Source organism: Filicampus tigris, chromosome 2, assembly GCF_054856515.1.
Source record: "Filicampus tigris isolate MCC_2025a chromosome 2, RoL_Ftig_1.0, whole genome shotgun sequence".
NCBI lineage: Eukaryota > Metazoa > Chordata > Actinopteri > Syngnathiformes > Syngnathidae > Filicampus > Filicampus tigris.
Genome location: NC_141218.1, coordinates 22,420,212 through 22,447,535, shown reverse-complemented (window position 1 = coordinate 22,447,535; position 27,324 = coordinate 22,420,212). Strand labels below are relative to the sequence as shown.

The 27,324-nt window shown below is 41.5% G+C and overlaps 1 protein-coding gene across 5 annotated transcripts; it reads right to left on the bottom strand.

The window, feature by feature from the left end:
• Positions 1–70: 70 nt before the first annotated feature.
• Positions 71–27,032, bottom strand: ctbp1l (C-terminal binding protein 1-like). Of its 5 annotated transcripts, none has more exons than XM_086017905.1 (11): positions 26,885–27,032; positions 25,098–25,146; positions 23,137–23,263; positions 11,596–11,750; positions 11,306–11,450; positions 11,011–11,217; positions 10,709–10,923; positions 9,659–9,789; positions 9,444–9,571; positions 6,205–6,322; positions 71–4,105 (listed from the first exon to the last, which is right to left on the bottom strand). In XM_086017905.1, the coding sequence occupies exons 3-11, from the start codon at positions 23,195–23,197 to the stop codon at positions 3,919–3,921; spliced, it is 1,347 nt and encodes a 448-aa protein (XP_085874031.1). In that variant the 5' UTR covers positions 23,198–23,263; positions 25,098–25,146; positions 26,885–27,032; the 3' UTR covers positions 71–3,918. The 5 variants fall into 5 exon arrangements, with proteins under 5 accessions (XP_085874031.1, XP_085874032.1, XP_085874033.1 ...); XM_086017906.1 differs by having other exon boundaries at positions 26,798–27,030; XM_086017907.1 differs by lacking the exon at positions 26,885–27,032 and adding an exon at positions 26,611–26,729.
• Between the last annotated feature and the right edge of the window lie 292 nt (positions 27,033–27,324).

Below are 27,324 nucleotides of genomic sequence, written 5' to 3'. Positions count from 1 at the left end.
CTGGGAAGAACCAGCACACAACAAGAACAAGTGGAAAATTGAGTAGTTAACTTAAACATGTAAACAAGTGTTTAATTTTTAAGCTTTTATTTAAAATACGGTGTGGAGTTTACCATTGGGAGTTACCATCACAAACATGATTGTTTCTAATAAAAAAAAAAAAAAGGTAAACAAAACAAAAAATAAAGCTTAAGAGCCTAGTTACAGAGATGTTTTTTTTTTGTCTTTTTTTTTGCAGTCTGTTGAAAAATCAGTTCACAAATGAGGATGAGAGGAGGAAAAAAAGAAAAAAAAAAGATGTTCACATGTTGTAAAAATACATTTCCCAATCTTAACATCACACAAACACGCACACAATCACTTTCAAGAATTCATTCACTCATTGTTAGGTGGTTAGATGTCAGTGCCAAAGGAAAACAAGAAAGTAGGAAAAGGGAGGCGTGGAACATGAGAAGAGGTTCGCGGCTTCAAAAAACACACGAGGTTGTTCTACATTCGGAGGGAGGACAATTGCTAAAGGATATGTGTGCATTTCAACCCTGAGAGAGAAAAAGTGACCAATTCTGTTTTTTTTGGGGGGGGGGGGGGGGGGGGGGGCACTCCAGCCCTTTTGGGAGCTCTGGCAGCAAAGTGAAAGACCCTTCTAAAGCCCCGAGGAGTAGCAGAAGTAGGAGGAGGAAGGGTGGTGGTGGTGGCTGCATTCTAACACCCAAGAGTGAAATATCAGCTGGAGCTTTGTGACCACAAAGACACACACTGTGCTTATCTGTTAGCCAGAGCACAAACACACTGCTGGCGTGACTTTAGAAGTACAGGGTGGGAGATTTATGTGTTTTATGTCTTTGATCCAAAAATAAAAACTTTCAACACCAGGTTCAATTGCTGCAAAGGTGATGTAGAATTCGCCAAAGGAGTATTAGAGCCACACATGGCAGGTGAGGCGAAAAAGGTACCATGAGAATATAGTTTACATTTTATGAAAATGCCATAATATGAGCGGTTTAAAAAAAAAAAAAAAAAAAGAAATTTTAGGAAGTTTAAATATTGTGGACATAAACATGACTGTGTTGTGACTGTTGTCAAGTTAGTTTCACAATCAAAGTCAACCAGTATGAACAGTTTCATGTGCTTTTTCTTCAATTTTCTTATTTGTTGTTAAATATTCTGAGTTTACCTGATTAAAAAATGACAGGTCTATAGAGAAAAACATCAGTTTCTGGTCTCATTTAGGTTCTTGTGGAGTTTTGTAGGGTTTCCCACCCAGGTTGCAAAAAAAAATTTGTTAAAACTATCATTATGACCTGGTGTAGTACATGACAAATTTTCTCTTTTTTTTGCCGTTTCTGGCCCTATCTTGTGCCTCTAATTTGATTCGGAAGAAGCCATCGTGCATGAGAAAATCAACCAATTAGCACCAGTAGTGTGACTTACGTGTTAGTCGTGCACCACGGGAAAAATCTTAGCGGGCTGATTCCCATGTCATGACAGTTTCAACAAATGACAAAAAGTGTTGTTTTTGTTATTTGAAAATTGCTAATTCACCTTTAACAATCCAACTTTTCCTTGTCATGTAACATTTATTTTGTCTCTTTTTCAGTGTGACCTTAATACACCTTTGTAGAATTCACCCTGCTGTGCGACTGGGGAGCTTTCTTGTTTTTTTTGGGGGGGGGCTCGATCATTTCTACTGGTCACTTTCTGTGGTCAACTGTATTAAGGCAGTGAGTGGTTCCATGGCGACTCTACAACGGCTACAGTGAGAAAGGACATAGTAAGGCCTGGGGGGAGGGAGACTGGGACATTACATGAGAAGCGGAGTCAGGGTAGCAGGAGGAGGGTGAGATTTCATATTTTCAGCACAACATGTAGAGCACAGACAGCAATTATCCATAAAAAGAAATCGTCATCTACATTAAAACTAACTGGTATACATGACAGTGCACGGCTGAAATGAAAAAATATATATAATCATCATCGACAGCAAAATTTAAGATTACTCATCAATGGAACTATAGGGGAATGGGGTGAGGGGGTATTCTTCTTAAAAATATATACTCATCACATGACGGAGGAGCCAAGCATCACATGCTCCAAGTCACTTGTAGACTGATGGGGGAAGGGTGCGATCCGCAGGGCAAAACTCCACATTACTGGAAACTGACCATGACATAAATGGCACCTGGGGCTAAAAACACTCAGCAGAGGGAAAAGCAGCCACTAATTTCAAAGGTTGTTTTTTTTCATCTGCTTAAAAAAAATATATATATATCGCACATGCACAACAAACAGAGCAGCAGGGCAATGACAAAAGGGATGCAAAAAGAACAAAAATGAAGCATCTACTACTAATGCTCTAGTGAACGAAAACTAGCAAGAGCACAAGAACCACCTTTCTTTGTTCCTCATGAATCATTAGAGTAAGTAAGCTGGAGGACAAAAGGGGCCAAGGTCAAGGCAAAAAGATGAGCATTGGTTTCCAAGCCTGAGTATTCAGTAACCTATAGAGAGAGATCCTATGTGTCGCTTTGTTTCATGATGGGGGATTTTTTTTTTTTTGTAATCTTATCATTACTGCTACAATATCACAACCCTTCTGGTAAAGAACAGTAAGAAGTATCTAGAAAATCTGTACAAAAAAATAAAAGGGTATGCACGGTACATTCAATATCTGTTACTGAGGTACTAGAAAGGTGTTTCCTTGACACCAGAGCGACAGCGTTAAAGAGTTACTCGTAGGGACTATTCCTTTGGGAAGAAAACAGCGCGAAGGGACGACAACACACACACACACACACACACACACACCTGCACACGCACACACATTCTTGTACACACCACTGTTGTTAACAAAGCTAGCATGCAAAAGATAACGCCCTCCTTGCTCCGACTGAGGAATTCAACTCTACTGTCCCCAAACGTTTAAAGGAAGGGTGCATACTGGGTTCATGAGCATGTGTGGGGCCGGGGGCACAGCGGCGGGTGTGGGGGAGCGGGATGTAAGGCCTGGTTAGGTCAGCACGGGGTCATTGCTTTACTACAGCTACAACAAAACCGTCTTCCTGCTCAGACTGAAATGAGTGGTTGGGCGGCGCCCTCTGCTGGCGAGGCCCCGCATGCATACGGCGCATGTTGGGAGTAGTTTGGGCATGAGACATAAGTTCATGGCCCTGGGTGGATGCGAGTAGAGGTGAATTCGTCAACCTAAGGGGAGAGTGAAAATCGAGGGCATTTTGAACACTGGGGCCAGGATTTTAAATACGAGCGGAACAATTCAAAACTGGGCAGGTGAGGCGTTTTTCCGATTGGGTCTGGTTTATCTTGAAGTACACATGATACCGTCACAAGTACGTTGTACGGGAAATGGGAGTGCGGGGGGGGGAGAAAAGCAAAGACGACATAAGCAGAAACACGAGCCTTTCGTGGACAAAGGGGCACTTTCTGCCCGGGCACCTCGACTGGTCAGTCAGTCGAAGATGCAACCAACTGGAAAGCCTTGATGTCAAAAATGTTTTTTTCTTTATAAACATTAACACCGAAAGTCACAACGGATCGACTTTCCATGGAAACAACAGCCAACTACGGAAAAATACCGATCCGATCACTGAATCCTTGAGAACAAAGTTATTGCTGACGTTAGGGAGTGAGTGGGGGAGAGGGATCGCTGAAATGAGGATGGATTGCGGGTGTGTGTGTGTGTGTGTGTGTGTGTAGGGGGGGTTGGGTGGGGGTCCTGGTCTGGTCATGTGAGACCACGTAGAGTCACATCAGGTCATCGTGGTGTTCGGGGGGGTCGAAATGTGTCTGATGCTGGGAGGACAGGTTTGGAGCCTGGTTTTCCAGAGATGACGGAATGTGCTGGCGGCAGCAGGGGGTCAATGGTAGGGAGCAGGGGGGTGTTAATGTGGGTGGCCAGGGGGGCTATTGGTCGGAGGGGATGTCTCTGTCGCCTTCGGCCTTATTTGGTTGCCCCGGGGAAGGGGCGTGTGGTGGGTGAGAGACGGGGGCTATGCCGTGGGCCAGGTTTGCCGAAACCAGGCTTTCGACCCCAGCTCCGGCTCCCGGGAGACCCCCTGCCGTGGCAACATTGATCAGACCTGGAGGAAATCTGAAAAACAGATTGGATAGATTAGATTTGATTTGATGCACCCCCTCCATCCAGCTTCCAGCTCTGTCCACTACAACATAACGTTGGGTGTCGGGCAGAATCCTTGTACCTCCGAAATCATCATCTTACCGGTGACCTTTAAACTTCATGTTTGTTTAACCATTGCAACATCAAAGAGAACAAACCCTTTTAAGCCCTTTGGTCAGTTGGTCAATAATTTGTAAAAATATAATTTGTGAAAAAAATTTGAAAATTGTGACATAAGGAGGTTTCAGCCCGACGACAGCGATAGACTCCAATGTAAACTTTAGTCACAGACAGCTCCATGACGTACGCGTACACAATTTATGAAGCCCGGGCCACCTACAGCCTGCTCTGCTATTTAATCCGGCCCACCGAGCATTTATTCTTTGGAATCAGTTCCATCCCAAAATTGGGTAATTAAAATGTGTGTAAGTCTTAAGTACACATACAGTTTTTAATTAGAATGAATTGGTTAATTATAATGAAATATTACAAATTATTTTAAACATGGGAAGATGTTTACCGTCAAATTTCATGTACAACGCACCCGTGTACAATACGGCCCACCAAAAACACCCTTAAAACGTTTGTGTGCCAAAGATAGAGTAATTCTGGGCTGCTGAGTATGAAAATGACATCAGTTTCTTTGACTTGGCTCTACTTTAGTACTGATGTCATTTTTACATGCAAACCTATTATATTAGTGCCAAAGTTAAACTCATCCAAGTGTCTCTTTAATTTGCCGCAGGTGTCCCTTTAATTTGCCGCAGACGTGATGCTTACCTGTTTGCATACGCATGCAAGTTTTAGTTTGCAGTGCCCTTCAACATTAATCTGTTTATTATGTAGGAATACAACTTCTATACGTTGATGTAATATCAGAACACGTTTTGTCAGTCTTGCACAATTTTCAAGGGATAATTGCACCACTTTATACTCAGACTTGATGTCTGCTGAGCGATGTGTTGCAAACGAGCGTCTGTTTTGTTGGCGGCGTGGAAGCTAGGCGAGCTTGAAAGGCTTCGACGTACAGCAGCAAGATGTGTCTATTCAGACAAACGATTTAATGATTCGACTTACTGTGTCAACCAAAAGCAACATATCTTTGCTGTCACAAGACAAAGACGGTTGCGTTGAATGCAGCCAGCATCCTTCACCCTGACTTCGAACGACTGGCTCCATTGTGTCAACATAATGGACAGATTTCTGAATCGGTCCATTTTGACGAAACTAGACATGAGTACACCGATGACTGATAACGCTAACAATGGATAAGGCTTCTTTCTCCGTGTTTTCCTTCAGTGTGCGCGCCCTCGAATATGGCGGCCGGAAACTAAGAACTGTAGGTTAACCGACGTCAGCGAGAAGGGTCTATTAAAACCTCACTCCTCGGATCCTCCAAAGTCGCTGGCTTCGCGGCCCGTGCTCCCAAGCCAGTGACGAGATTGCGGCGCTGCATCAAAGCCCGAGTAGATGGGGCTAGGACGTTAGAGTCGCCGCCACCATTACACAAATCCTGCCCCCACACCAAAAAAACCCATAAAAACTATAGGGTTATATATGATGGACGTATTTAAATACTACGTATCGTGTCGTAATATGATCACACGGCACTACATTGGCACAGCAAGCAGTCACAGGCGCCTCTCGCGCATGGCGAAGCAGTGGGGTGAGATGGCTCTCCTCACATTGTAAACATGCATCTTAGACAAACATGAATATTATGGTTGGTTAGAAATGACAAAAGAGGTAGATGGTGCAAAATAACATTCGCATAGCCTAAATCAATCGAAAATTGGAGTAATTCCTGAAAGAACATTAACAGAACTGTTCAGGGCGGAGATGATCAATACTGCAGTTTTTAAAAATTCGGCCCGAGGTCAGTTTTGGACTGTACCGGAGCTAGGTACCCATCCATAGTCTGGAGTATCATAAACCAAAGACCCCTGTACATAATTCCACATAGGAAAATAAGACAAGCACAAAATTGTCACACATTCCCATAATTATTCCAGCAACCTTGTGAAGCGTCAGTAAATTGTTAGCCCCTATTCCAACCCATTTGTCTCTCTCACCTGTAGGTTGCTCCATTAAGTTCAGGGTGAACGGTGGCAGCCTCCATGCTGGGCCACTGAGATGCTGCCATCAGATACTCTTTATTCACACAGTTCTTCAGGCTGTCCGGGATGCGCCCTAGAACACAATAATCAAACTTTACAGGCTGCATTTTGACAGGATATACTGCAGTGCCAGCCATGCAGATAGCAGCTGCATGCTGCACCCGTCTCATGGCTCCTTTTAAAGCAAGCACTTTATTCTTGTATTGGCAACAAAATACAAGGAGGCCAACAGTCACACTGCTCATGCCAACACCTCTGTATTAAGTATACAATTTGTGCTTAAAATAAAGTACACCACTCTGACTCAATAAATATTTGATTCTATTTAAAAAGCGGGACTAAGTGCATTACGGCACATACAGTGGTTATAATATATATATTCCAAGTTTTCTTCACAACTCTGATGGAAAAAAACGGAAATCTTTTACAGAGGGTAAGTTAAAAAAATACAACTGAGATATTGCAGTTGAACATCTGATAACCCGCCAGGGTTTTTTCCTGGCTCAAATCGAGGCAGAGGTGGTACCATCCTGACCATGCGCCATGACATGTACATATTCTGTAAATTCAACTGACTCACTTTCTTTTACAGGGAACATACTCTAAGATAAGAGTTCCAATAAGAATGCCTATTATCACATTAAAGCATTCATTGACTAAAACTAGAGCCACATTTTTAAAGTGTTACTGCACATTGCACATGCGGGCGCACAAACTGCCCCATCCTGTCACCTCACTCCCTAGCTCTCTTGCATAAGCGTATGCAGTGTTTAAACTTCCAAGCAAGTTGAAACACGCGGTTCATAAATTTTAAGAACAACTACATCTACCTTTTTCCTTGACCTTTCTAAGAAAGCAACTTGTGCTTGCTAAGTTCAACCCCCTTTGGAAAATTCCCGGTTGATGTTTACATGGAGGGAAATGAAGTACCGCTGAAGATGTGAAGCCTTGCTCAAATGATGCCAAACATGAGGCAGAATGACCCTGCAGAAAACCTCCCAGCATAGACCAGCGTATGAACTGACAAGATATGATAGTTTGGCTGTCTATTTGTGCTGGTGTTGCTGTTTTGTTTTTGTTTATTTTTAGTGGGGTTGCCATTAAAGTACATTCAACAAAGAATGTGATAAACCGCCCTGTGTTAAACTTCATATTTTTGTTATTCTCTGATTTTTTCCCTCCCATTTTGAAAGTGAACTTGGTAGGCAACACTACCCAACGTTTTTCCCTCAATCTCATTTGCGTCAAAGTGCATGCGTAGCATGTAGCTGGTATATCGCTTGCCGTATGTAATCTGTTAAATTGCCACGTTAGGACAAGCCCTCTATCATACGCGCAACAGCGTGCTCATATTTGGAAGTGCTGACGTAGCCGCCGATCAGGAAGGAAAAAGTGAGGCTTTTTCCCACTAGTTTACAAAATTTATCTTTCATTGTTACAAAAGAAAGCCCATTCTTTGCTCATTTTAAAAAGGCAAATCAAGAGGAGACGAGATGTATCTTTCAGTGGTGATACAGTAAATGCACTTTATTTATCAAGGCTTCCTCCATTGTCCTCATGTCGTTGCTTGTAAATACGTCAGACAAAATAGCAGTACATCGTTCGCCAGCCTCTATCCTATTGGAAACGCTTTGTGACGTCACGACACCGCCGGCGTGAAGTAGACTGTTTCAATCCGAGGGCATTTGCCATCGTGGCGCGGGCTCACTAGTCTTTATTGATGATGTAACTCATGATGGTAGCAGCAGAATGAATTCCGAAGTCTACAAAACCATTTTGTATGGCAATTTACAGAAAAATGTATCAAAACTAATCGGGAGAAGCATCGTCACGCGAACCGATAATGATTCAAAACCCACTGCCAACAGTGGCAACAACAAAGGACTTCATCAGGGGGGGGAAAGTGGAAGGCCTTGTCTTGGTAAAGTCAGTCACCAAACCCAATAGATTCTGCATTTCACCTCCTGAAGAAGAGAGTGAAGGGGGAAAACCCCGGAAACAAACAGGAACTGAAAGAGGCTGCAATAAAGGCATTTCAAATGAAGAATGCGACAGTCTAGTGAAGTTAATGGGTCACAGGCTGGATGTATTTACTGCGAGTAAGTGTTATGCCACCAAATATTAAATGTTATTCATGTTAATTTACGATAATAATGTCTGTTACTTTTGCTCATTTGAAAAGTGGGTGGATTCAAATCAGATGTGCCAGATGTAAATATCATGAAATAAAAGTTGGACTTGTCAACTTTTCTGATGTTTATATTTTGATCTGAAACCTAAATGTCTTCATTACACAACATAAACAAAGGATTGACCTTGTCATCCCAGTACATTTGGAGGGGACTGTATATTATGAAACAAATACTATGGAACACAATGGACCCTCCCATATTTTTATAAAAATAAAAAGAAAACTGGTCAGGGAGGGTGACAGGGGGCCATTAGCTACAATGAAAGAGCTGCAGAAATTTCTGGCAAATATATGTGACAACAATTTCCCATCTTTTTCGTGTGCCTGGGCTCGGTGTAGCGTGGCAAGAAGGAAGCTGTATCTTAAAGGGAAACACATCCAAGCCCAGTTACATTTTACATGTCAGAAAATGCGTTATGGTCTGATGAAACCTTGGTTGAACTTTTTGGCCACATTTCCAAAAGCTATGTTTAGCAAAAAAAAAAACAGAACACTGCTCATCACCATCCTTGCACAATACCTACAAGTGAAGCATTGTGCTGCCACTATCATGTTTAAAGTATTCACAGTGAATAGGCTAAAACGCAGGAAACAATCATACACTATATTCAAGTCTAAATAAGAAGAGAGCAGTTCTGCAACTGTAGCAGGCTCACGTATTTATCGTATGGTACTGGAACAGGCTATGAAATGGCACAGCTTCAATATTAAAGAAACACATTTCAACATATTGCTAAATAAGCAAGGAATTGAATATCTAAAAAGGCGAATTACATGTTTAGAAAAGTGCGTCACCTATTTTGGGTTTTCGTTGGCTGATTGTTTGCGCAGCAGATGGCAAAATTCAACTTAGTCACTAAGCTTTTCCTGGAAGCCTTTATATGGGAAGTGAGAGATTCTACAGCAAGTGAGGGCATTAGACATGCCCGATACCAATGTAAAATATTTACATTTTAATTTTTTTTTTTTTTTTTTTAAATACCCTGTTATGATGCTTACTTACCAGTAATGGCACGGCGCACTTCCCTAGCTGCCTCCTCACGAGCCTCCACAGAGGCCTGCTCGCTGTACCAGGATGTGTGTGGAGTACAGATCAAGTTGGGGGCGTCTTTAAGGGGGCCAGTTGAAAAACTATCAAGGAGCAGAAAGTTGGGATAAAGGGGATCGATGAGTTAGTATTGCATGTCACGCACCTCTCTCAGGATGAGGGCTGGTTACCTGAAGGGTTCGCTTTCATGGACGTCCAAAGCAGCTCCTCGTATCCGACCCTCTTTTAGAGCCTGAGCCAGTGCTTTCTCATCAACTAGGCCGCCTCTTGACGTGTTCACCAGGAAAGCGCCCTGACGCATCTGTGTTGTGGAGTTAGCAAGGTTTCAGTCAAGCTACAAGCTCATTCTGACACTCAGTCGTGCATATAATAATACTAGTGCAGAGCTAAATTGGTATATACACGTGGACAAAATTTAGTGCAGAGCTAAATTGGTATATACGCGTGGATAAAATTGCTGGTACCCTCAGCTAATGAGAGAAAAACCTGCAGTGGTCACAGAAATAACTTGAATCTGACAAAAGTCATAATAAATAAAAGAAAATCAACCAATGAAAATCAGACATGGGTTTTGAATTGTGGTTCAATAGAATTCTTTTTTTTTTTTTTTTTAAACTCATAAAACAGGACTGGAGAAAAATGACAGTGCCCCTAGAACACATTGAAAATAATTTGCCCAGAGGGACATTTTAACCAAGGTGTGTCCACTAATAAGGTCTTTGCTTTGAGTTGTGAACGAGTAACATTAAAGGCTAGAGACCAAAGATTGAAAAGTTTTTCTTGAGGCGTCTAGTAACCCTTTACGATGCATACCTGTCATTAAAAAGTGATTCGATCGTTGGTAGACAGCAGTTAAATCACCAAATACAATCAGAATGTGTTGATCGAACTGTGATTGACGACTTGCAGGAAGTGGCGTGTATGTATTACAAAACATATTACCAATGAGGATATGAATTTTAACAGACTCTGAATAATGCTTGGAACCTGACTTTAAGTTGCAGATTCTACTCCTCTCCAACTAAAGCCTCTAACGTACATGAAATGCGGTGCATTTATTTCTGACAATACACAAAATATATTACTCTAAACTTCTACATACAAATCTTGGTCGCCCATAACCCTTTTCTACAATACTCAACTGACTTGCAGACCCGATAAATTGTTTTTGTATAATTTTTTTTTCTTTCCTTTAACAGCACATATTTTTTCCAGCTCACCTGTTTGATGGTGAAGTCATTGATGAGGTGGTGATTGTGCTCGTTGAGGCTGCAGTGCAGGGAGACACAGTCTGAGTGGATGAGCAGGTCTTGGAGGGTGGCCATGCGCTGCAGGCCCAGGGAGCGCTCCACGCCATCAGGCAAATAAGGGTCGTAGAAGATCACACCAAACCCGAAAGCCTTGGCACGCAGCGCCACTGCTTGGCCAACGCGCCCTGAAAGGCCGCAAAGATACCATCGTATCATTTAGGTTGGTCATTCTTATTAAAATGATTTTTGCAGAAAAACAGCCATCCACTTACCAAGCCCAATGATGCCCAGCGTCTCTCCTCGAATGCGAGCAGCACCGCCAGCCACTTCTCGGATCTGCTCCACACTGGAGGCTCGGGTCCCCTCCCGAAGAGCTTGGTGCATCCAGGTGACTCGCCTGTACAAGTTGAGGATCAAGCATAGCGAAGTGTCGGCCGTCTCCTCCACTGAGGTTGCTGGAACGTTACACACTGCAATGCCTGCGCATAGAGATGGAACAAATTAACAAACGGTTAATTCTGACATTTAGAAAAATGACATTGCTTATGTTGAGTTGAATCTTCTCACCAAGCTCAGCGGCTGCTTTGACATCAACATTGTCAAAGCCAGACCCAATTCTGACAATTACTCTGAGGCCTTTAAACTTCTCCAAGTCATCTCTCGACAAAGTGATGGTGTGATAAAGCAGGGCGGCTACAGCCTCATTCAGCACCTACAAAGGACAAATGTGCAATCCAATCATACATTTAAGGTGAACATGTAACCATAAAGACACCATGCAAATGTGTGTATGATTATTTTGTAGCAAATCTTGAAAACCTAAATGTCTGCCATCATGAATTGTTCGTCTCCTTTACCTTCTCGTGAATTTCTTGTGTAGATTGGGCATCACAGAAGGCCACAGTAGCAACATCTTTGAGGATGGGCATTTCAACAGTGCAGTCGCGCCCGTCCAACAGCGCCACCAGTGGCCGTGGATGCATAGGCCCGTTCAAGATGGGGGGTCGGATACCTGAGCCAAGTAGAAAGAAAACCATGAAATATATGTTTGAATGGATGGGATTGCATGAGCACTTGATCTGGCTAACTAATAATCATAATTTTTACAAATTTAAGCGTTCTAGAAATTGTAACTGAAATGGCTCACTTTAATAGGGAAAAAAAAGCTCTTGTGCCCGCCGCTGTATTAACGGGCACAAGCTAAATGTTCAAGTGCAAACACTTGTTGAGACCTTCTGTCAAAGCCAACTTATTACAGCGGACCTGCGGAAATAGCAAATTTCCGTGAATAACTGACGTATCCCTAAAATGCAATGTTCCACTGAGCTGGTAGTGATTCAACTGGTTTTGATGCTATGCTGAGTCCCAGTTTAATGAAACTATCGTGATCCAAAGGAGTTGAAGCAAACACGGGTGCTGCTCATCTTATCTCTGATCTCCTGCTGACTGTCGATCAGAAATCTAACAAAGCGCTGTGGGTAGATCTTTATTTAATTGGCTGAGTGAGTCGCACTGGGAGCGGAGTGAGTGAGCATTTGTTTGGACAGAACTTCAACCTTCCATCTCCACTGCGGACGTTTGCTTGACTGGACAACTAGTTTGATGACTAAATTTGTAAATGTCTTACTGTGAATATGCGGGGATCCACTGTATACACAAGCCAAATGTGTAATTCGCTAAAAAGGGTGCTGTAGCAGCTATGTGTAGTGCTGTATGTTTGCCGTATGATAAAAATGACAAACGATAACGCCCAGTAGGGCTGCTCGATTAAGCGATTTTGAACTGTAACCGAATTTTCTGGATAAAACTGTGTTAAAAACGTTCAAGTCGGCACGTTCGATTTTGTTATTTTTGGTGTATCCAAGCCACCGTAGTTTCCTCTGCATTTCCGCTTCCTCCCACGAGCGCGCAGTCCGAAACAACGACAGCATCCATGGCTACCGGCGATTCTGCTATTTGCTCAGGCAAGTGAGCATTTAGTTAATAAATCGGGCAAAAGTAGATCTGTAGTGTAATGTGTGCCCCGCATGTACAATACAACCCGTGAGCAAGTAACTCAACGTCTGAAAGTCGTCCGTTTTTTTTCTCCTCTACAACTAAGTAAGACCAGGGAGAAAGGTGAAAGGCTAGTCACTAGCTGGTTGGCAAAATGACTTGCTGACAGACTGTTTGGTTTACAGACTTGACTGTCTACCTTCTCTCATGTTGATGATTTCGTTTCAGATGGTATATGCACTTCTTTCGTTATTGGTTTAATTAAGGACAGATCTGAAATCTATAGGGTAAGTAAAATGCTGTTAATCCCAATGGATTGTTCTGTGTGTATTAAGTTAAATTGACTGGCATTTTGAGTTCAAAGAAAGAGAAATTAAGTTTAAACAAAAGACATTCAAAATACTTCATTTTTCATTATATTTTATTTTACAAAGAAATCGTAATCGTAAAATCGGGTTTGAGAGAAAATAATCGGAATTTTCTTATTAGGCAAAATCGAACAGCCCTAACGCTCAGTTTTCATTGGTATACAGTCAATGTGATTGTCTTGTGTAGCTAAATTGGATTAAACAAATAACGCTCAGTTAAGATGAAGTGCACTAACTACAATAATAATGTTCACAAAACTTATTATATTGCATCGGTGACCTAGTAGTTATACATGGTATAAACCCCTATCAAATGAGGGGTTTAGATGTTTCACTGAAATACCTTTTCTTGACCACGTTAACAGATGGAGACTAAATGTAGACCTCTGTTTAACCTTAAAATGTCTGTGTGCTCTTCAGTGGTCCGTGATCCCCCCCTCTGCCAAATCTGGGGATATTCCACAAAATCCTTGCTTGCAAGTAGTGCTGCGAACGCAGCTATGTAAACGACTAATACAGATTACATAACCTGAGCAGTCAAAGCAGTAAATCGAGCGCCGTTTAATTCTAGCACAAAGAAAAACGGACAAAACTTAAAAGGACTCTCAAGCAATTTCCCATAGCACAATTGCAACTCCACAGCTACAGAACCTCCAGGAAGAGATATTTCTATTTCATGTTGAGTCGTCCAGTCATTGGTTGTACAGCTCATGAAGAGTGGCCATTCCAGAGGGCATTTAACCCCAAAGCTGGAATTTAGAGTTGCGAGCCTTCAGTGCAGTGCCACATTGTGTTGCAACATGCCAGGTAGCATTAAGGTCTACAGGTAGAGATGCAGCGTAGTTAAGCAGGAGGAAGCGGCAGGGAAGAGCCAGTAATAGTCACTGTTCCCACAGAGCAGAAAGAATACAGTATACATCTGTTGAGTATTGCAGCAATATGCTCTGGTTGAAATCTTTTGCTGCTCTGAGCAGCTCATACACAGTACATTAGCAGTTGTTTTACAGTTCAGCAAGACCTATGCTTATAGTAATCTATTAGCCCATCTTGTGAATGGCGTTTTGAATTAAATATTAGCATTCATTTCATTAGATTAATTTCTATGGTCTGGATGAAGGTATTGGTGTGGGACTTTGCTCTTTTCAAAACCATTTTTTGTCATATTTGTTCAAAATTGACATAATTATATTGGTAAAATGAATTGTTAAAAAATAAGAAAAAAATATATGCTGCAAGTGAATCACTTTTTAATTTTAAAAAAATGGAGTGGTAATTACCATGCTGTGTTCTCTTACATAGACGTTGAAGTCATTGTCTACGAACATATATCAACCATACGGCAAGTTTGGATGGTTTCACGGCTTTAAAGTCCGCGAGCGTGTCGTTTATATCACAGCCGTGACTTATATCAGAGCTCCTGCGATCGACTGTGCCTCCATTACTCCTCGATAAAATTACGGATATCCCCCGACAACTCACGACACAGTCATATGTATATTCTGATGCATTACACTGGCTAAGAGACCGAGAATTGGATTAAAAAAAGAAAAATGACGTACTGTATACGCTCTCCCGGCTTTCAAGGGAGAAACGCGCAACAGCGCTCTCAGCTTTAGTGGTAGGAATGCGGTCATGCGCTCCCGTCCTTAATGGGTTAATGCTGAAACAAGATGGGTATGCACACACCACATCTTTTAACATTTTGTTTGAAAAGGGTGGAGCTGCTGGCTCTGAGATTCGTCATCATTTGGACATTATAAAATGATGTATGTTTTCTTAAACATGCTGTTTGTGATTTAAGTGAATTAGTGACTGAGATACTTTGTGTACAACTGCTTTGTCATGTGCAATACTTTCAAGAGTATTAGATGAAATCTTAAGTGTTTAAAAAGGCTTCTTCCACTCTCCCATCCCAAGTCTTTTTACTGATATGCATCTCCCGCAGTCACTAAGCATTGAGGAAAAAAGGGATACCATCACCTGAGTGAAAGTTTAGTCGGACTCGCCGACGGATGGCCGTACTATTTTTTTCCCCCCGGGAAAAATGACGGATGAAAGACGACGGAAGGGTACTACCCTCGCTGCTAGACGAATGCTCAATTTTTTGTAAAATCTATATATACATATAAACACACACACGCACCCCAACCCTAACCCGCACACACACACACACACACGTATAAAACATACTGTTCCCTGCATACATATTTTATCTACATACGGAAATCCCTTGTTGAAGAAACTAAGGGAGATCAAAAACTGGCATCACGGCGTTTAGTATTAATGGGAACACCATGTAAGATGTTGCATATCACTGGCCTTGGGCAGAAACCTCACATTTCCAAAACCAATTTTAAAAAACCCCCGAAAATAACATGTTTGCTGTGCCATGAACACTGCTTTGTCAAAGACAACATGCTAGTTTCAACACTTTCTTAAATTAGTACATTTGTAAAAATAAATAAAGCATGTGGTGACTGAAAAATCTTATAATTTGTTAAAAAATACAAATAAATAGCACTTTGACCAAATCGGGCCACCAGAGGTTTCAGCGATGTACTTTCTGTGTACTGTATAAAGGGGGTTCTTATTGATTCGTGTTTGAACATTTGTTGAATAAAACATGATCACCTGCTTGCACTGAAAAAAAAAATGGTGTGCATTATTTACTCAATATTTCAGCAAATGGTTGCACAAAATAAAATCACCTGAATCCACATAGATTTTATAAGCAGACGATACATCTACTTAAAAAATGTTTCTGGATACAGATGATTTTATTTTGTGAAACCACTTGACAAATTCAAATTGAGTCAATTCAAACTTTTTTTCCTGCGAAACGTGTCTTTTTGGATAACTATTGCCTTCCCAGACTAAGTAAAAGTTAATTACTAATAATTAATTTTTAGTAGTAGTATTAAGAACTCATTAGTATATTTTAATCACTTTTGATGTGCTAATAGCTGTAGAATGTAACCAGAAATGTGAAGTAAATTTTACTCCATTTACATAAGTATTTCATAGCTAGGTATTTGAGGTAGTCATTACCTAAAATATAGTGTTTAAATGTACTCAATTAAAGTGCATACAGTTACCTTACATTTATTGGGTAAATTCTTTAGGTTGTTTTTCTTTCAGTGTGTTATAACAGGGGTCCCCAACCACCGGGCCGCGGACCGGTACTGGGCCGCAGGCCACTTTGGACCGGGGCGCGGCGGGCCGCAGAGATGAAAGAAAAAAAAAAAAAGGACAGTACTTCCGGTTTATTCTTTATCCGAAGCTGAAAAACATTTTATTTGAAAAGTGACCGGATTCTCTCCGTTACATCCATCTATGAGTGACTCTTAAGGCGTGTCAAGTTGTCTCGGTCGCGTAACGCTAATAAGAAATGCACAAGCTACCAAATGAGTAAAATAAATGGAGCAGCCGTGGTTAACGTCGGCATGTTGACAGTGCTAATGCTAGCTTAGTATTGCTAGCGCTGCTATTTTGTTAAAGCTGGACATTGTTGTCTGTGACTATTTAACAGAAAGACGCACGTTCATAATTGCATGCCATTTTGAATGGCCATATTTGTTAATTGCACTCATGCATGTCAGTGAGGGGTGCGGTTTTGGTCAAACACTGAGGGGAAAGTGAAGTGGGGTTTATCTTGCGAGCAGTTTTCAAAACTGCCTTTAAATATACCTGTACAATGTTTATAGTAAGTTTATAGCCTTTCGCATAAGTGGACATCAACTGAAAGTGAAATGAACAGCTTCAAGCAAGCACGCTTTACATCTTATTTAAGAAGTGTGCTAGTAAGAGTGAGAAACAGCGCAAACAATTTCTTAAAAAGTGTGTTTTAATAAATTGGTTGTGTTTAAAGTGTGTGTTTTTACATGGTCTATCGATAAGGTGGATCTTCACTTACCGCGGGTGGGTCTGTAACACATCCCTTGTGTTCTCAGTCACATATTACTGTAAAGCGCTCCATTTACTATTCATCATAACTGCCGGAGAATTATATACAATATTGTGAACCACCAAATAAATAAATAAATAAATAAAAAATAACCCCTCCTGACTGCCAGTAAAAAATGATCATTTCAACCCTACAGCTCTTGGACTCAATATTAGACTGTGAAAGTGGGCATAACGTTGTGGCTGGTCAGGTGTATTTTCACTCTTGTGTGACCAGCAATGAAGTTAGCTGCCACAAACCTTTGCCTGCCATTAAACACCTTGTAAAGTGAATTCACAGATTTGTTTTAAAGACATTTTAGATACTTGAAGATAATTGATACAAATGTGCACATTCTGAGAACTACCTGTATATAGTACTCAAGTGTGGTGTGGAGATTATAGCATTCAAATGTTTTTCAGCATTTCAAGTTGCCACACCTGACAAATCAGGCGTGGCAAAAACAGGCCAGTTGTGATGCACTTGGACTATGAGAACTTGAGCACCTTCGTTCGCATCTGCTGCTATTCAGCGTAATTGTGACATGCAGTTAGCTAGCTAGCTATGTCTACACCCGACAGTCTGTATCATCCTTTTAAATGGTCCGGTGGGGTGGCTGCCATCCTGTAAGCTATCAGTGCATGCACGATACACAGACAAACGCTGAAGACCAAAGATGGAAGATGCCCCCCCCACCTTCCCTAAAAAGTTTGACTTAGATTTGGAGATTTTTTTTTTTTCAGTAACGAGGGAAAATTCTTACCTTGCTGACAGTTTCACCTGTCACTTCAGCCTTCGTCAGAGCTGTCACACTTCTGTGTGACGAGTCTAAAAAAACAGCTGATCGGGTCAGGAACATTCAAAATAAGGGTTGGGTTGGGGAGCCTTATTTTGAAGGTTCCTAACCCGATCAGCTGTTTTTTAGACACGTCACACAGAAGTGTGACAGCTCTAACGAAGGCTGAAGTGACAGCTGAAACTGTCAGCAAGGTAAGAGTTTTCTCTCTTTAACGATCCGGTTGGGGAGTCTTACTTTGAAGGTTCACGACCCAATCAGCTGTTTTTGTTAGACACGTCACACAGAAATGTGACAGCTCTGACGTAGGCTAAAGTGACAGCTTGAAACTGTCAGCAAGGTAAGAGTTTTCTCTCTCTACTGAAAAAAATATATATAAAAATTAAAAAAAATTCAAACCTATGTCAAAGAAGAAGACAAGATGAACGTTCCAATGCCTGACTTGACAGCCAGTGTGTGGACCAGTGTATGCGGATGGCGTAGTCGCTTTAAAGCGCTTCATTTTCGGTCACACAGAGAAAGTCAGAATAGCAAGGAGGGGGGACTTCTTTTTTTACTTTCTGTCTGGCGTGACGGCCAGTATATGGACAGGGGATTTGTGCCGATGTGGTCAATTTAGCTCAAACGTACACGTTAGCTACAGTTACGTTACATGTAGGTATTAAAAGATGCTGGATGAAGAGGCATCTGATTATTGTCGTGGACATTATTCCAGCCATCAACAAATCAGCAGTTGGCCATTATGTCTGACATTAGAGGCGCACTATTTGATACACCTCGCTATTAAGTCCAAGAACTTGACCTGCCTTACTGTATGTATGGGGAGAACGCATGAGAGGAGGGAGGAGATGGGAAGAGGTGACTGGGAGTGTGGCGGCTGGGGATGAGGGGGAGGGGTGTAGAAATCTGCAGGGTCTGAGAAAGGAGGCAGAAAGGGGGTTCATGGCAGTGTCTGAGTCATGACCTAAATTCTCCAATGTTGGAGATTTTCTCATCTCCTCATCCATATTTTTCTGCACACCCTCTCCCCTCCCCACTTTCATGAGACAGCAACAACATCACCATGCCACCAAATTCAGAAATTACAAACCAAAGGACACAAACGACGTCACCCCTAGAAGTGGCAATGACTTTTTTAACAGCAAAGACAATTTTTGTTCTGGCTTTGAGCCCCCTGCACACCATCTTGATCCTGCTGTGTGACAGGTGTCTGTGTGTGTGTGAGGGGGTGGGGGGAGGAGGGGCAGCATGGCAAGCTGGAACATTTACTTGGACAAGGGGCACGAGGTAATGGTAAGAGTGCACAGAAGCGAAGACAGCTAGTAGTAAAGGGTGAAAAAAAAAAATGTCAACATTTCCTGTGATGTGTGACCTTTATCAACATAAAAGAAATGAAAGCCCACAGCAGTAGTAAAACAAGAGCTTTCCATTTTGAAGTGAAGACTGAAATGTATTGCAGATAGGTCGAGAATGTGAACAGGCTTACTTCTTCTACGTTAGGAGGACAAAGAGTAACCAAAAAGGCTTCATGACAAAGAAGGCCTCAGAACAAGTTGCTGTGGAAATACACAAGCGGGCCTACACACAGGGTAATTTGAGTAAATGACACTGGCATAGCGGCCGACAAAATGCAAGCATGGCCGCACACAATACATTTCATTCAGTGATTCATTCATTCTCTCTCCCCTCCCCTCCTCTGCATGCTCCCTCTGGCTGCAGTTGGAGGAGCGAGAGGTGCGGGGGGAGGGGCAGCAGATGATGATAATGCAGTAAGAAACGGTACTCCACCCAGACGGGCGCGCGCACATGCACACACACTGTTATTCAGTTCCTTCTTAACGGCTGCGGCAACGCAAATGCGCACTGGGCGACGACACATGGGAGCGTACACACGTTTAGCTGCGCCACACCCAAATTCAGAGACGTCTGCCCTATCACCAGCAGCCCGGGCCCCAGATTTGACAAAACCCAATCTGAAATATCAAAACGCGTGAGCACAAGAGCTAACCTTGCATTATGAAGTCTGTCAGCCCTTCTTCCTCTCTCGCCTTGCTCTCCCTCTATTGCTTTTCTCTCTCCCTCCCTAGCGCTCTCTCAGCTGTCATCCCCGCCCAGCCCTCCCCCCGCCACCTCCGCTGTCCAATCACAGGCAGCTCCATTGAAGGCCAGCCAACCAGCACTAACCTCATTAGCATATCGCAGAGGCCTGAGGGCGGTTTGGCGCTGTTGTCGTTTTTTAAAGAGACAGCTGGCCTGTTTCCCCACGGCTGCGACCACGACCCTTCACCTTGTACTCTCCTTCTCATCCGTCTCCAGAGACTCTCCCACAATATTCCCTCCATTTTAAGCTCGCCATTCACGCCTCGTCTCCATCATCATCAACTTTCAACTACGCGCTATTAAAAAAAAAAAAAAAACGTAGTAGTCTGCTAGGTGACTTTACTACACTTTAACATGTCACTAAAAATACTTTTCGGCAACAGAAATTCTGATGTTTTTCTCTTCTTATTCTACATGTCAATTGTATTTAATTTTACTGATTACAATTAATCATGAGGAAATCACATTTAAACACAGCTGTATATATTTTATGTTGCACACCACACAGAGAACCTGATCACATGCATGAAAGTCGTGCAGAGCAAAAATGAGAGTAACAGTGCGGCACTTCTTGTGCTCGGGATGGGGTCGGTGTCTCAAACAAGTAGTTGTTATCTCTAGCGTGAATTGAACCGTCACACTCCAGTTACAAAACCCAAGTCCTTCAAAATGAGCTACTGCAGCCCATAATTTATTGATCAATAAACTTTCAACCAAACTATTCCGACAATTTAACATTAAGCCAAGTGAAATCAAATGTATGTATATAGCCCTTAATCACAGAAACATCTCAAAGACTTCACATGCCCACAGTTGACAAATATTAGCATAATGGCATCCCCTGATCTTCTGATGAAGTACCATCATCTGTAAGCCATTTCCTTTCAAGGGCAACATAAAATTAGCTTAAAATTATATTTAACTGTTTTAAGGTGACATTTTGTCAAGTGTTTATGATTTAAAGTACTTATGAAGCAATTTTAATGGGTTGGAGGGGTCAATTAATCAGGAATTTTACACGTTAAATTTTATTCGAAATTCTAAATATTTTTGTTGAAAAATTCAAGTCAAAAGTTGGAGATGACAACATACTATTGAAGCATTGAAAAGTCTAAATTTTGCCGGTCTATAGATAGAATATTAAGACCCCTTGAATTTTTTCACTTTGTGTCATTGCAGCCATTTGCCAAATAAAAAAAAATATTTTTATTTCTCATGAATGTACACTCAGCACTACTGAGCGAGCCTTGTGAGGAGAAGCGGTATAGATAACGGATGGATGAAAAAAGAAAAACTGAAATATCATATGGTCATAAGTATTCAGACCCTGTGGTCTGTATTGAGTAGAAGCACCCTTTTGAGCTAATACAGACACGAATCTTCTTGGGAATGATGCAACAAGTTTTTCACACCTGGATTTGGGGATCCTTTGCCATTCTTCCTTGCTGATCCACTCCAGTTCTGTCAGGTTGGATAGTGAACATTGGTGAACAGCAATTTTCAAGTCTCTCCAAAGATGCTCAATCAGGTTTAGGTCAGTGCTCTGGCTGGGCCAGTCAAAAACGAGTTGTTCTGAAGCCGCTTCTTTGTTATTTTAGCTGGGTGCTTCGGGTCATTGTCCCGTTGAAAGGTGAACCTTCGGCTCAGACTGAGGTCCTGAGCACTCTGGAAGAGGTTTTCTTCCAGGATATCTCAGTACTTGGCCGCATTCATCTTTCCTTCAATTGCAACCAGTCATCCTGTGCATGCAACTGAAAAACAGCCCCCTAACATGATGCTCCCACCACCCTGTTTCATTGTAGAGAATGTATTGGGCGGGTGATGAGCAGTGCCTGGGTTTCTCCACACACACCGCTTAGATTTAACAGCAAAAAGTTCAATCTTGGTCTCATCAGACCAGAGAATCTTATTTGTCATAGTCTGGGAGTCCTTTATGTGTTTTTGGGCAAACTCTCTGCGGGTTTTCATGTGTCTTGCACTGAGGAGGGGCTTCCGTCGGGCCACTCTGCCATAAAGCCCCGACTGGTGGAGGGTTGCAGTGATAGTTGACTTTGTGGAACTTTCTCCCATCTCCCTACTGCATCTCTGGAGTTCAGCCACAGTGATATTTGGGTTCTTCTTCCACGATTGCTCAGTTTGGCTGGACGGCCAGGTCAAGGAAGAGTTGCGGTCTTCCCAAACTTCTTCCATTTGAGAATTATGGAGGCCACTGTGCTCTAAGGAACCTTGAGTGCTGCAGAAATTATTTTGTAACCTTGGCCAGATCTGTGCCTTGCCACAATTCTGTCTATGATCACCTTGGACAGTTCCTTGGACCTCATGACTCTCATTTGCTCTGACATTCACTGTGAGCTGTAAGATCTTATTGAGACTGGTGTGCGCCTTTCCTAATCTAGTCCAATCAGTTTAATTAACATACAGCTGGACTACACTAAAGGAGCAGAATCCTCTCAAGGAGGATCAGAAGAAGTGGACAGCAGTGAAATATGAAGGTTGCTGCAAAGGGTCTGAATACCTATGACCATATATTTTCAGTTTTTCTTTTTTCATAAATTTTCTAAAATTTCTACATTTCTGTTTTTTCTGTCTGGGTGGGGTGCTGAGTGTACATTAATGATTTTTTGTGATTTTGGCAAATGACAGCAATGACACAGAAAGTGAAAAATTTCAAGGGGGCTGAATACTTTCCGTACCCACTGTAATATATATGTATATATTTATTTCACTCCTCTCATATAGCTTAACAGGTCAACCTAAATATCAGAAAGTTTCAAACCAAGTACCGGTACTCGAAGGAATTAAAATTCTGCACTGTAATTCTGTACCCAATGCTGTGGCCTGTGAGTGCACACTTTGGGTCCAATCTAGAGTTTGCTCTATTGTTTAAATTGGGCATTATCTTCTGTAAAGACAAATTTTCAATTGAACTCTTGCGTTGAGTCTTTTTTAGATAGGTGTACCTGATGTGCCCAGTGACTGCACACTTTAATTACTAGCTACTTCCAGATTTGTTTTAAAATAAGAAAATATTAGCCTTGAACATCAATTTAAAAAGATGCATTATTATCTTTGTATAGAGCATAATTACTGATAGATTTTCTCAAAGGACTATGGTTGATGATTGCAATGGATTAAAAAAATATTTTTCTTTTGTAACAATACTGTAGCATGACAAACGAAACGAATAAAAACTCACCCTCACAAATGCGGTCGAGCCTCTGGCGCTTGACCTGTTTGTGTTTGTCCATCAGAGCCATAGACTGAGCAGTCTGGATGTTGAACTCAGTAGAACCAATACAAAAGCCTCGAAATAATCTCCACTCCTGTTGCAAACAAAAGACAGTCTCAAATTAGACACTACCAGTAAACTTCTCTAACTGCAATTTGGTTTTAAATGTATGCAGATTTTTAAATAAACTATGAATAGTTTTATATGAGGGCATATTAGGCAGAAAGGGAACAAAACCTTCAAGAAAAACTATCAGGAGTAAGTATTTTGACAGTCCTAACCAATGAATGAAAGTCATCAATTCTGCAAAATTGCCACATTAAGGCTGTAACATTTGATCAGCTTTTGTCTTTTCACTGCCCACTTTCACACGGTGATGCAGTCACAATCAGATGCCTGACGACATCGGCATTTGGTGTGTCAGAGCACTTTGTCGAGCAATGAGAACTGCTTTCGGCACGTACAGGACAGGACAAGTAAATGGTGAGCATTAAACTGTCCTGGTATTGTGGAATCAGGCAATGTCTCACCTTACCTCTTGTTACAGCTCTGACAGCTGCACAACTCGAAAATATCCCAGTTGTGTTAGCAGTGTTATAAAGAAAAGCATCACTGTCACATTTTTTGCACCCGATTCCAAGTCTCTTGAGTTTGAGTATCTGCTGATACAGAGTCCTGAACCAATACCTCTGCAATGCTATGCAACGAAAAAGAAAAGGAAGACCACACCCAAGTTGTCTCAATTAGCTTACTTTAATTCATTTTTAATAAAGGTATCCCGATATACCACTGTATATAGCTTGAAATAAGCAGTGGTTCAAATCAAGTAAAGAACTAAAATGTGTTATTCTTGACTTTACAAATTGAGGAAATTTTAAAATTCAATAATTTTCAACCAAGACTGATCAGCTGAAAATCATGACCGGCACAGATTTCCGATCACGTCGATTAAATCGGGACAACCCTATTTATTTTTTATAAAAAAATACTACATTGTCCACATAATGAGACATAACCACACTAATTTGTGGATGACAATATTGGTTGGTACTGTGCAGGAAGATGAAAACATTTACAGTTTAAATGCTCGCTCATGTGGTGGGGACAGGCCTGTCCTACCTTTTTTCAAGGTGATGGGGTAGTATTTGTGGTCGTGTGCAGGAATGCACATGTCTGAAATTATTCCGAATCACCACGAAGCCAGTTATAACTGCAACACGGGTTTCTTCATGTTATTTGTTTAAAAAAAATAAATAAAAATTGAAATACACTTCAGGCTTGTGTTTGAATAAACTTGACGAAAGAGGCCAATTTCACTGTTTCTCTCTGGAGCAAACATTTGTGCATTGTGCAATCAAACAATTTAACTGTTCATACTGATGATGAAGTTGCCCAGCCAGAACGTTGACTTGACTCAATAACCATTTTCTTAGAAAAAAATGTATGATCACAACATCACATTACTTTAAACGTTACCTTTATTCTGATCAAATTCTCTTCCTGCACATTTCAAAATGCCCACCCTCCATTCTCTATACTGCTTATCTTCATTAGAGTCGTGGTTGAGCCTAACCACAGACAATTGCAGGACACTCATTAACAAACACTCATGCCTATGGACAATTTAGAGTCGACAATTAACCTAAAATGCATGTTTTTGAAATGTGGGTGAAAGCCAGAGTACCCGCAGCAACCACTGGGGGAATATGCCAACCCCACACTGGAACGTCGCAGCTGAAATTCAAAACTCAGAACTGTGATGCAGACATGCAAAATTGTTTCACATAAAATCAACTTTAAAGCGCAATGACAATCTTCTAAAAGTATCACTTTGGTATGAAATTAACTCATCTGCAACAAAGTCATGAGAGATAAAGCGCTATTTCTAAATTTAAATAAAAAAGTAATGAGATGTTGACAGCACTCACCCGAAAAGCAGTGTCTGTAGTGACAGTTCGGTTGTCAAAGTCGTTTATCCTGTAAACAATAACCAGGAAAATAGACTTTAGATTGACAACGCATTGCATATGCTTGGCTAGCCTAACCATAGCACATCATGTAAAAAAACACAGACTCATCAGACTAATCAAATAGGTTTATGGAGTAGTTCTGGCAGTCAATCAATCACACCATGATATCAAGCACTTTATGTTGTAGGTTTATGTATGTAGGCATGTGCGCATCCGCCACTAACGAGCTGTTAGGAGTGTATCTTTGTTGCACTGTTTACCTTACGACTATACCCCATCACTTAAGATGTTACTCGGACCCATGATGATGGCTTATATTTTCCATCGCTTCTGACTCTAATTTCATTAATTTTATCAACTACAAATGTTTCTTAACTGTGTTATATTCCTTACTACGCATTTTAACAACTTATGGAGCATTTGTTCATTCACTATTTTCAGGTTGTCTATGAGTGATTGAGTGCCAAATTAAACCATACGCCACTGGGACCGCCATCTGTAAACTGTGTTTGCCCCTTCATTCTTTTGCAGATTATTTTGAAAACCTGGGCTCATGGCTTTTTATAATTACTTTAAATTCATCATAATTATATATTGCCTGTATCTGTATTTAACAAGATTTCCAATAACAACATTTTGAACATATGATAAATATTAAAAAATTGTTATTAAAGTTTGAAACTCGCATTTAAAAAGAGTCACGCCTAAAAATCTCGACCCCTGTTGTCAGACGTTAACCAGAAATTAGAGCATTTACACCGGTTTCAAAGAGTCTTAACTTTTTAAATATTTGTCCCAGGAAAATGATGCTTGTCGCTGGAATCGTATTTGAAAGATCTGCCTAATAATGCTGGTCTGGTGTAAATTAATCTTTGAGATTGTTTATATCGGCGATATAAAACGCATTGTATTGTGTGTTTTAAGTATGCGCAGTTAAGTGCTACATCAGACAAAACCATCAGAACATTTGACACTCAAACACGCGTTTCCCGTAAAATCGCTGTGCGTGAAATGTGGCATTACGAGCATTTAAACTAATTTAACCAAGTTGCAAGCTACCGCGGTCACAAAGTTCCCTTGTTAGCAGGCAAGTTACCGTTAACCAATGAGCCGAGAACGCTAACTCGCCCGCCTTCCAGACGTCGATAAACTGAACAATACAATGAATGGTGGACGTTATTTTCTTATGCCGCACGTGTTTGATTTTAAGCGGGTCCTAAATATGTTATCTATATTCGCCCCATATATAAATACATTTCGTGTTCACAGCTCTCTGAACTGGCGCTAACTAACGACATAGCATAACGGCTAGGCTAGCACAAACACAAACATCTCGAGTCTCTAAGTAGCTGATATTTGAATGGGAAATACCAAACCGAACAGACTTCCGATGAGTGCAGCCTGTGAGGTTGTGTGGCTACCGTAGAAAAGCGAAAAATGACGGTTGGAAGCTATTTACATAACTACATACGTGATCAACAGTGCTAACGCTAGCTAGCTAGCTAGCTGGATGTTGCCGTGAACGAACGTGCCGCTGTGTGTGGGGAAGATGCGAGAGGAGGGAGCCCCATTTCGCTCGATTTGTTATCAGCGAGTGGCGCTACGGTTGAGGAGAGAGAGGGAGATCAAACTAAAATCAACATTTCTTGAAGACATACTGAGTATCGCCCACGTGACTGAAATCGAAGAAGACTACGGCGGTAGCCGGTGTTCTAATCTTGGGGGGGGAAATGTTTGTTATTTACCCCGCAGAAACTCTTTGGAGAGTGCTGAAACAGTGTGCGTGCGTCGGCGGTTCCCTCTCTCCCGATCGCCATGAAATTGCACAAAAGAGGAAGTGCTATGTTTGGTGGGGGGCAGTGTGAGTGTGAGAAAGAGTGGCGGTGGTCTGGAAGGAGCGCCCTCACCTTTCATGGCGGAACTGTTACCTTCTACTAGAACGCAAGTGAACGGAGCTTTATTGACCTAACGTTAAGTCACCTGCAGAGGTGGCAAAAGACAAAAGTACTGTACTTATGTAGAAGTGCATTTACTTTTGGAAAGAAAAAAGACTACCGGTAGTACTGATGCAACGCAACTCTTAAAAAAGAAGAAAAAAAGTGCAGAATAAAATTTATTAGGCGTGCGAGGTATCAAGTGCTTCCTTGGTTTTGCCAACGGTGTGAACTGAGTAACAAAAATTCAC